We start from the raw sequence: 11,536 nt of genomic DNA on the forward strand, positions 1-11,536 counted from the left end.
CAGGACTTCAAACTTTTCACAGGGGGGTCACCATCTTGGAAAGTGTCTGTGACACTCACATGCTCAGTGGGCTCTGAGCAGCTGTTGAGAAGCTAAGCTTAGGGCTCGTCACTAATTATCCAGCAGAAAATGAGGTTGGTCTGTAATATAAGCTGATGCTACAGGGCTGATTATTAAATTCTGATGCTAATTGAACTGGTTTCTGTGCTGCCATGTAGTAATTCTCTGTATTAATTACTAATCAGCCTTATATTGTGACATTTCTATTCTATGTGTACTGTATATTGTGAGTGGGTCCCTAAGCTCAGTAACTGACAGCAGCAAAGAGAATGAAGATGGGGAGCTACTGGGGTATCTTCAGAGACACAGATCTCCCCTGCTAAAGGGCTATGGTTGCTTTGGGCTGGTACAGAAGTACAAAACATAATGTACAGTATTTCTAGCCTACTTTAGTTAAGCTTTAGTTTTCTGGCCGAGAGTCACTTGCAGAGAGTTCCCAAGTATGGTCATAGGGCAAATACACATACTTGTTATTTGCCAAATTTCAAGCTGTCAGAAGCAATTGCAGCCAAAGCCAACTTTCACCAACAAAAAAAAATTTTATAAAAAAAACACTCTTGCAAAGTGGAACCAACTGTTTGCAAGCTCTCATTCAAATAACGCACAGTAAGAGCACTGTTGATCTATTTAAGGCAAGTTCCTATTTGGGACCAGTAAATGCTTGAATTTCAGCTCAACAGTTCTATGCTTTTTTTGTTCACTTTTGAGAAGAGAACCATCCATGTCTAACAAAACCTCAGAAATATTGTCCCAATCATCAAGCCCGAGGCTCTGACCCATGACCCTGCCCTGCTGCCATATTGGGAGAGGAAGACAAATAGTTTTATAGCCGAGAAAATAGCACTACTTCTACTACTACTACATTCCTCCATGCGACTTGCACAAATCAGTCCTAATTCATATATCACACACACATATACAGCTATGGGATCCGTTATCCGGAAACCCATTATCCACAAAGCTCCAAATCACGTAAAGCCCGTCTCTCATCGACTAAATTTTATCAAAATAATCCCAGTTTTTAAAAGTGATTTTATTTTTCTGTTTAATACTAATAAAAAACAGTAGCTTGTATTTGATCCAAACTAAGATATAATTAATCCTTATTGGAAGCAAAATCCGCGTATTGGATTTATTTAACGTTTACATGATTTTCTAGTAGCCTTAAGGTATGAAGATCCAAATTACGGAAAGATCCGTTATCCAAAAAGCCCTAGGGGCCAAACATTCTGGATATATGGCTTTGCATATCACTGCGACAGAATTGTCACAAACGAAAAGTCACGAAATACCAAAATGAAAATAGCAAAATGGCTTCTTTACAAAATATTGGTGGGTTAGGCTTATTATAACAGTAGATGTGGCTTATATGTGAGGGAGTGCATTATTTTTAGCATACTGCACTACGCATGGAGCACATAGCAACCCTATGCTTTTTTCACCCCAAATTAAGCACTGCCTTTTTATTTTAACCAGCAACATGCCATAACCACTGAATTAAATGACTGTTTTCTCCCCAACTGTGCTATCCTGACCTCCTCTATCACTACCTAGCAGACTCGTATAGGGATGAACAGCAATTTTTTCAACAAAGAAAGTGCTCTGACTATGTACAGTGTAGAATATCTCTTCCATCATTTTCAGCAAGTGTTTGGTGGCCCGATGATTCCCACTGATATCTATGTATGCTTCTTCAATACAAATGAGAAGGACTCCCCAAATTCCCTAGCTCATCTGAGGTAAGCATGACAATTCTCCAAATAAGGGTAGGACTACACGGACGTTTTCGGCGCGATCCGACGCGCTGCGACAAAAAACAGGAGATGGAAATAAGGTAAAAGATATAAATGTTGGATGAAGTCGCAGCGTTGATCGGACGCAACACGACTGTCGGATGCAGACTCAGTGTGCAGAGTCTGTATCCGACAGCCGTGTCGCTTTGGATCAAAGCTGCGACTTAAATGCATTCACTTACCTTATTTCTGTCGCATGCGATTTGTCGCAGCGCGTCGGATCACGCCAAAAACATCCATGTAGTCCTTCCCTAAAACACCCCACGCACGCACCCATAGTACATAATTAGATGGTGCATTGGTAGTCTCACAAAGAATTTGGGTAGCGCCACCTACTCTTTTAGGAATCCAGTGCACACAATATATTGCCAAGATATTTCTGCTCACTCTTTAGTTTAAGTTCTAAGCAGTTTTCGGTTATGATTTCCCATTTTACTAACAATACAGTAAATGGTTTTCTTCTTCACTGCGAAGCTTATTTTCATTATGGTTGAAACCTTAAAAAGCCCCTGTTATGGCTGGAGCTAGGCGGCAGTCGGATGAGCAAGTGTCAGCTGAGACACTCACTGGGTATGGTTTACAGATGGTATTTCCCAAGTGTCAGTTCTTCATCAATCAAAGAATGCCCCTGTTGCTTCTATTGGACATTCAAGAGATAGCTAGTGACGTAGCCCATTCCCACAACATAACAAGTGATGTCACAAGCCAATCTACAATGCATTTATCCACAGGTGACAAAATACTTTGTTAATATAACTGGTAGATTGTCAGCCATGCAGCATCTGCACAATCATAAATCCTAACCACCTACTCAAAGCAGCAACGTTGACCTGTTATGCCCCCACCACATCCTTTGCTGCACTCACACATGAGTACAAATACAGGTCACTTCCAAAATAAGTTTATAGATCAAGTTGTTATGCCAGAGCATGAATAACACACATTCCCAAAGTGCTGTACATTCCCAGATAGTTAGGTATAGATATTCAACTGCCTGGCCAATCCTGGGTATGTATGGGCACTTTAAACAGTTTGTTCACCTTCAAATTAACTTTTGATATGATGTAGAGATTGATATTCTGATACAATTTGCCACTGGTTTTCATTTTTTATTATTTGCGATTTTTGAGTGATTTAGCTTTTTATTCAGCAGCTCTCTAATTCCAGCAGTCTGGTTGCTAGGGACCAAATGACCCTAGTAACTATTCATTGGTGTGAATATGAGACTAGGGTATGAATAGTAGAGGGTCTGAATTTAAATAGGAGTAATACAAGTGGCATCAACAATACATTTGTAGCATTACAGAGTATATGTTTTTAGGTGGAGTCAGTGACCCCCATTTGACAGCTAGAATGATTCAGAGGAAGCTAAATAAATCATAAAAGAATAAAAAATGAAGGCAAATTGAAAAGCTGCTTTCTAGAACACACTAAAAGTTAATGTAAAGGTGAACCAACCCTTTTACAACAACTGAAACCTATGACAGAGTGCTATATTACCCAGATACAATAACTGCAGCCATAAAGTAGAATATGCATGCCAAATTCAGTAGGTTTCAGATAGGACCTGTGACCTTTGACAGAATAATCTTGTTTAAAATATAGGGAGAATGTCCAGCAGGAACAGAACTGCTGCTTTCTGAGAGAAATAAGGAGACACCTCCCTGTTCCAGCACAAAAGTCACTGATTAACTTTTAAATATCTTATAATCACTTTCCCAGCAGATCTTCTGTAGCAATCAAGGCATAAAAACGCAGCAACGTGTCGTTAAATTTTTTGTTGTTTGTAATAATTTCCTTAAGGGTAGAGGCACGCTATGCTATTTGGGGGAGATTAGTCGCCCAGTGACAAAATCGCCTCTTCTTCGGGCGACTAATCTCCCTGCAATGCCTTCCCGCCGGCTAGAATGCAAGTCTTCAGCGGGATGGCACACAGAGCACTTCATTTTCTGAAGTCACCTCACGAGGAAACTTTGGGCGACTTTGAAAAACAAATCGACATCTCGCCGGCGATTTAGATTGTAGCCGGCGGGTAGGCAGTTCGGGGAGATTTGTTGCCCGAAGAAGAGGCAATTTGTTGCTGGGCGTCTAAATCTCCCTGAATCTCCACGTCTGTCTCTGCCCTTTAACTAAAAACAAACATTAAATCTCCTGCGTCTCTGCCTACCTAAAGGGGTTGTTCACCTTCCAACGAATGATGTGGGGGTCAGGGTTTTCCTGACCCGCACCTGACCCTAACCCGCCCTGCTCCAGACCGCAACCGCACGCACCCACGCTTCGGGGGTCCTTTTATAGAGCCGTGCCGACCCGCCCCACCGATAACGGCACAATGAGGTCACAAAAGGGGCGGGGCAAGCAGAAGCGAGACTATAAAATCGGAACCCAGCATTTGAAGGTGGCGGGCGGGGAGAGCAGGAGAAGAGCTCAACCCGCACCCGCGAGGAGCAGTGCAAGGTCGACCCAAACCCGCCCGACCCGCGGGTATCGGGTCGGCCCACACATCACTACTCACAACAGTTCAGTTGTTTTCACCTCGTTCGCCTGAAATAAATCAACTTTCATTTGTGACGGGTTTTTGTTTTTTTTAAAAAAATAATCCTGTTTCACCTTCTTATGTCTTTATGAAGCAGCTCTGGGAAGGGGGGTACCAACTCTGTAACAGTTCTACATCAATATATTTAGTTGATACAATCCTTATTTTTGTCTCTGCTGAGCAAAAGAGTTTCATTTAAGGGGTTGTTCACCTTTGAATTAACTTTTAGTATGACGTAGAGAGTGATATTCTGAGACAATTTGCAATTGGTTTTCCTTTTTTTTTTGATTGGTGGATTTTGAGTTATTTTGCTTTTTATTCAGCAGCTCTCCAGTTTGCAATTTCGACAGTCTGGTTGCTAGGATCCAAATGGCCTTAGCAACTGTGCACTGATTTCAATAAGAGACTGGAATATGAATGAGAGGCCTGAATAGAAAGAGGAGTAAAAAGAAGTTGCAATAACTATACATGTTAAAAGCTGTAAAAGTCAGAAAAAGAAGGCAAATAATTAAAAAACTATATTAAAGCCTATTGAAAAGCTTCTTAGAATTGGCCGTTCATTAACATACTCATATCTTAAAGGTGAACCACCCCTTTAAAGGCAGCTGTTAGAATTGATACATTATTACTGGTGAAAGAATCTGAAAAAAAAAAAAGAGTAGAGAATTTCACTGGTGCACGGCCTTGAGCAGTCTGTGATTGCAACACTGGCACACAAAGATTCATTCTTGTGTTCAAAGGACTCGCAGCCTGAGGTAAGGGATCTGCCCTGGGTGGGGCACCTCTGATAAGAACAACTGAGACTTCCAGTTGGTTTATAGTCAAATATAGGAAAATAAAGTCAGGGCTGGAGAAACATGCGCAGGGAGCAGCGCATTGCGCAGGGAGCAGTACAGATACAACTGCTGGCGAGCTACAGATCTGTCAGGAGATTCTGGAATTATGTGGGACAGAAACCTGATCACCAAGAAGTGAAGTTTGGGTGAAAGGATTGATAGGGGCCTCATTCAGAGAAATAACCGAAACTACACAGACATGGGATAGCGGTCTGCCCTCTGGCAATACAGAGCGCCAAGCCAAGAGCTAGCTAGCAATGTGGCCCATAGAACTAAATGCGGGGCTAGGATAACAGGCATTCAGTTAATTCCCAGCATTCCAAAGGTGTTCCTGTAGGAGACCAATGGGGTAAACTAACATTAGTGTTCCAAATGACGCACAGAAGCACGTTACAACTTGCACAAATATATATACAGTACTACTAATTCTGACAATTCAAAGTCCACCAACACTAAAACTTCCTACAGCCTTTGTCAGCCAAGAAACTGGTTCAGGGTGCTGGGAGTTCTGCAATTGGCTGGAGAAAAAGTAGATTATATTTTAATTATCATACATACATACATACATACATACATACATACATGGCAAGTTACTGGCAAAAGGGCTGTAGAGCATGCCTGTTCCCCCGTGTTATTTACCTGCTGTGCTTTTAACTGTTATCAGCACTTACTGACCCTTGTGATCAGGAATACACTTGAAGTACAGAACCTCTCTCTACTATACCTCCTACTATGCCACAGTCCCTTTCCAAGGCTACTATCCTCATTGCTATTACAGGCACCATCTCTCCCTACTATACCTGATATCCCACAGTCACACTCCCTTCCCAGAGACTATTATCCACTGTTACTATAGACACCATCTCTCCCTACTATACCTGCTATCCCACAGTCACACTCCCTTCCCAGAGACTATTATCCACTGTTACTATAGGCACCATCTCTCCCTACTATACCTGCTATCCCACAGTCACACTCTCTTCCCAGAGACTATTATCCCACTGTTACTATAGGCACCATCTCTCCCTACTATACCTGATATCCCACAGTCACACTCCCTTCCCAGAGACTATTATCCACTGTTACTATAGACACCATCTCTCCCTACTATACCTGCTATCCCACAGTCACACTCCCTTCCCAGAGACTATTATCCACTGTTACTATAGGCACCATCTCTCCCTACTATACCTGCTATCCCACAGTCACACTCTCTTCCCAGAGACTATTATCCCACTGTTACTATAGGCAACCCACCCCACTGCCACGCGAAGGAGGACGAGAATACAAAGCCCATCAGTCTGCAATGCCACTTGCCCACGCTGTCGAGTAAAGGTCAGTTGGGGTCAGATTTTTCTGACCTGAATATTCTTAGAACAATGGTTGAATGTTTTAATATATATGAAAACGTGTTGTAAAGTTGGTGCGGCAATTAAATACTGGACATTAAAGAAGCCAGTGTGATTGGCTTCAATGGGTATACAGTCCGTTTGCCATGTTAATACATAAACCGACAACCTTCTCACTTAGCTTTTGCATTTTATTTAGGCTGAACACATAAAAGTAAACCATGTCCCATAAACAGTATATGGGGAGCAGGAGTACGTTTTTAAGTAAAACTCCCCACCAGGGAAAAATGGGAACTGTGATTTGCAAATGTGCCTATGACTATACTGAATTAAAAAAATTCCACCCCAGAAATGGCAAGCCTGATCAAGCCCTCTGAAGAATGTCCCCCCCATATCCCACTGTTGCCATTAGATTGTAAGCTCTATGGGACAGAGCATTTCTATTTGTCTGATACACCACAAACAAAATATTGCTAGGATTCCGGTTTAATACTTTAAAAAAAAACAAAAAAAAAAACATTACTAATCTGGTTTAGCAGTGAAAGGGTTAACAATAACCCTCACTTTGGGTGGGGTGCACCCTTTATACACAGTAAAGCAACACCCCTTGCTCCATGCAGAAAACACTCATAGAAAGAAGCTGCAGAAAACTGATGGGCAACTGGTGAACCTCCAAATGTTGCTGGACTTCATCCCCATCCCACCGTCTGTGTGAGTTGCAGTTGCACAATTCTGTGTTCCCATCTTTAAAGGGCCAGACGCATTTAAAGGGCCGTTAATTATTATTAGCTTCATTAACCAAGAGTATATTTAAAATAATATGGAGCATATTTAGGGCTGGAAATATATAAATATCTATGAATATGATAGAGCCCGCAGAGAAGATGTCGTTACTTGCCCTTTAAATGCTTCTTCCCAAAACTTTTCTAGCACAGTTAAAGAAGTCTGTGGCTGGGGTCGCGACCCATGTGTGTGAGTAGGACCCCACCCTACTGTATAGAACCTGGAGCCACATACTGGAGGGTAGGATGGTGGGGGTTAAAAAAAAAATCACTTACCTGGATGAACTGGATAGTTAGGGCACTTTTGCCCACACCTCCTCCTCCAACCACCACCAACTTGTACTTCTCCACCGGGGTGGATGCGGGCTCCTTTGAACTCATAGTCGCTGCTACAAAGACGCACAGCCCAGCAAACTGCAAACTTTCCAGGGAGTCAGTCGCTGCTAATATGGCTGCTGCTGTGCCTTTTCCCTGGGCTCCTCCTGGGGAGTTACTCGGCTATGCTAATGAGCTCATGAATATTAATAGCCGAGGGGACTCACCAGCCTGCATGTCCCTATATGGCTAGGGGCTGCTGAGGCTAAGGGCGGGGCTGCTACGGCTAAGGGCGGGGCTCCCACTGCTTCCCAGGGTCCTAATGCTGTAGGATTCTCTTTAGAGCAACTTAAAGGACCAGTAACAATTTTTTTTTTTTAAATTAGTTAGTATACATGAAAAAAAAAATCATCAAATCAAATTAAACTTTGAAATGGCTAAGTCTTTATTAAGAAATAACTTACCAAAACTCCGCTTGCACTGCTCTTCAGAAAAGGCGATCCGGCGATCTTAAAAAAAATTTGATGTTTCTGGTCCTTTAAAGGACCAGTGGAATCAATTTTTTTTTTTTTAATTCATTAGTATACAACGAAAAATAAGGAGAGAAATCAAGCGCCGCACAATGGATCGCTGCCCCGTTGTCTTTTTTGAAATGGACCGCAAGCAGAGTTTCGGCAAGTTATTTTTTTAATAAAGACTTTGCGATTTTAAAGTTATATATGTCGTTGTTTTTTTTTCCTTCTATACAAATTTAAAAAAAAAATAAAAAAATTTGATGTTACTGGTCCTTTAAAGGTCCTTTAAAGGACCAGTAGCATTAATTTTTTTTTTAAATTCATTAGTATACAACGAAAAAAAAGCACAAAGACAAATTAAACTTTGAAATCATAAAAGTCGATCCTGCGATCTATCGTGCGGCGCTCGATTTCTCCTCCCTGCCTTCCTTATAGGCGATAGCCAGGGAGGAGATAGCACCGCACGATGGATTGTTGACCCGTTGTCTTTTCTGAAGAGAAGAGCAAGTGGAGTTTCGGTAAATTATTTCTTAATAAAGACTTAGCAATTTCAAAGTTTAATTTGTCTTTGTTTGTTTTTTTTGTTGTATACTAACGATTTTTTTTTTTTTTTTTTTTTTTTTTTAAAAAGGACCAGCAGTGTTGCTCTGCACTGGTAAAACTGATGTGTTTGCTTCAGAAACACTACTATAGTTTAAATAAATAATCTGCTGTGTAGCAAATGGGGGCAGCCATTCAAAGGAGAAAAGGCTCAGGTTACACAGCAGATAAGCTCTGTAGAACATAATGGTGTTTTCTGTTATCCGCTATTTAACCTGTGCCATATAGCCTTTTCAATTTCCACCATTGCTACACAGCAGCTTGTTTATATAAACTATAGTAATGTTTCTGAAGCAAACACATCAGTTTTACCAGTGCAGGACAACAGTACATGATATTTTCATTACTTTTAAACACTTTCATTTTTTGGTGTTACAGTTCTTTTAAAAGAAGCAAGAAGAATCTGTAGCAGGTGCAATTAAGTGGGAGCCCACAGACCAGTAGAATCTCTAGTCCAGAAAGTAACTCCCACCATCCACCTTATCCAATGTTTTCAGTGCATGCTGGGGATTGTAGTCCAACATCAACAGTTGCAGATTGGGTCATATATTGAATTCCCACCATCAGAAAGAACAACTGTTTTAGATTGTAAGCTCTTTTGCACAGGACCTCCCTCACCTTTTCTACCAGTACTGGTCATTATGTATGTAACTCTGTATGTTCTATGTATGTAATTCATGCCCAATAAGTTGGCGCTCTAAAAAAAAAAAAACAAAACATGTTAAAGGGGTGGTTCACCTTTAAGTTAACATTTAGTATGTTATAGAATGGCCAATGCTAGGCAACTTTTAAGTTGGCCTTCATTATTTTTTTTTTTTATAGTTTTTTTAATAATTTGCCTTCTTCTTCTGACTCTTTCTGGCTTTCAAATGGGGGTCACTGACCCCATCTAAAAACGAATGCTCTGTAAAGATACAAATTTTTCGTTATTACTACTTAGTATTACTCGTCTTTCTTTTCAGGCCTCTCCTATTGATATTTTATTCAAAGCAATGCATGGTTGCTGGGTTAAATTGGACCCTAGCAACCAGATTTTAAACGCAGATAACTGTAAAGCTGCTGCATAAAAAGATACAAAACTCAAAAACCACAAATAATAAAAAATGAAAACCAGTTGCAAATTGTCTCAGAATATTACTCTCTGCACCAGACTAAAACTTAATTTAAAGGTTAACAACCCCTTTAATAATAATGAAAATACCAGGTGTTATAAACACTGTTCTTATATAGGTCTACAGCAGACTTGATCAAGTAGCCTCTCCTAGGGCCACCAGTGCATTATGGGAGTTGTAGTTTAACATCTGGCCTGCAGATTATTGATCTTTGGTGGCAGATTACAAGCTTTAGGCTGTCTGGGGATACTGGGAAATGCAGTTTAGCCATTGTTGCAAAGATACATCCTGTCTGGTAAATTAGACTGTAACCTCTTTGACATCTTTCCTTACAGTCCATAATCACACATGTATATGTTACTGTTGTTTCTTGCAGCCATTAGGCTATTGCTAGACTACAACTCCCAGCATACACCACCATTAATCTCTTGGTAGGTGCTTGAATTTGCATTCCTGTTGCATTTGGAGCAAAGTTCAGATGTTGCTAGTATGGAAGGTCCTAATTATGCAATAGGCCCCTTACCCAGAAAACCCTAGGTCCCAATCATTCCGGATAATGGATCCTATCCCTGTTCTGCACTGTTAAATACTACAAATACCAAAATTAGTTTAGCTGAGCTGCAAGTTTTTCAGAAAAGAAAAAGCAGCTTTTTAAATCTTATTTTTTCATGTACATTATTGTGCGTTTCCCAGGATCAGACAAGGGCATTGGGGCCCACCAGGGCAACACATTCAAGGGACCTTGATGCGGTTAGTTCAGCCTTGCACCGTGCCCAACAGTTCAGGCAGGTAAGCAGACCTGGGCCCACTATTTTTTCCTGGTGTCCCGCTAGCCCACTCTGACACTGGTGTTGCCTTGTGTCCTGTAACTGCTGAATATATATTTGTTAATAACCAGTGCTTATTCCATGGTGATCAGGAATACTTTGCCTTTAATCTTATTGTATGAGAGCTGTTAGCTGCAAGCACACAATCTAGTTGGCTGACAGCCTCCATATATACAGGGTTACCAAACAACCAGCAGCATGGGCTACAGCTCTTTAGCTATCTCTCTTTCCAGTCTGCAGTTGCAGCCCACGGGCCATATGTGGGCCCTTCCTGGCCAATTTATCAGGATTAGCACCACAAAGCCTTACCTTGGCAACAGAAGTGCTGTAAAGTCTATCTAACAAGCTGCTCAAGCTCCCTTTCTGTCATTCTGTGAAACAGCCGGTTACAGTAAAACAATATGCATTCCCATGAGAATCCAACCAAGAATGTGGCCTATGAATGCAGCCTGATATGGTCTTGACAATAGATTACTTGGACCAGATGTCCCCCAAACCGAATAGCCGCCCCTCCACCCTGCACCCTTATAAGCTCAAAGCAGTCCATAGGCAGCTCAAGCCTTGCTTTGGGGGAGGGATTTAGAGTGATTGCTAATTGGCTGTTCTGGATACCCCTATGTAGGTGTATTGCAGTCCTCATCCAACTGGATTTCTAACTTGCCAGGCTGGTCATTAGGATCTGGCCACACAAGCAGATTTGGTCGCTCCAGCAACAAATCTCCTCTTCTTCTCCTCTTCTCAATCTCCCCGAACTGCCTTCCCACTGCCCTCCGCCAACAAAAAGAAAATCGCCTGGGGGAAGGCCCGCGCGGCG

General features: G+C 41.5%; 1 protein-coding gene across 2 annotated transcripts in view; it reads right to left on the reverse strand.

Moving 5' to 3' along the window:
* The window catches only part of LOC108696729 (ras-related protein R-Ras2), a 40,453-nt gene extending 29,243 nt beyond the window's left edge, over positions 1–11,210 (reverse strand). The window contains exon 1 of one of the 2 annotated variants that reach the window (XM_041569606.1): positions 11,032–11,210. Coding sequence is in view for 1 of the 2 variants with exons in the window: in XM_041569605.1 (XP_041425539.1) it covers positions 7,630–7,734 (105 nt within the window). In the remaining variant the exon portion in view is untranslated. Of the gene's footprint in view, positions 1–7,629; positions 7,842–11,031 lie in introns of those variants that run through there. The other variant, XM_041569605.1, reaches the window with a different exon arrangement.
* Between the last annotated feature and the right edge of the window lie 326 nt (positions 11,211–11,536).

The sequence above is a fragment of the Xenopus laevis genome, chromosome 7L (genome assembly GCF_017654675.1).
Source record: "Xenopus laevis strain J_2021 chromosome 7L, Xenopus_laevis_v10.1, whole genome shotgun sequence".
NCBI lineage: Eukaryota > Metazoa > Chordata > Amphibia > Anura > Pipidae > Xenopus > Xenopus laevis.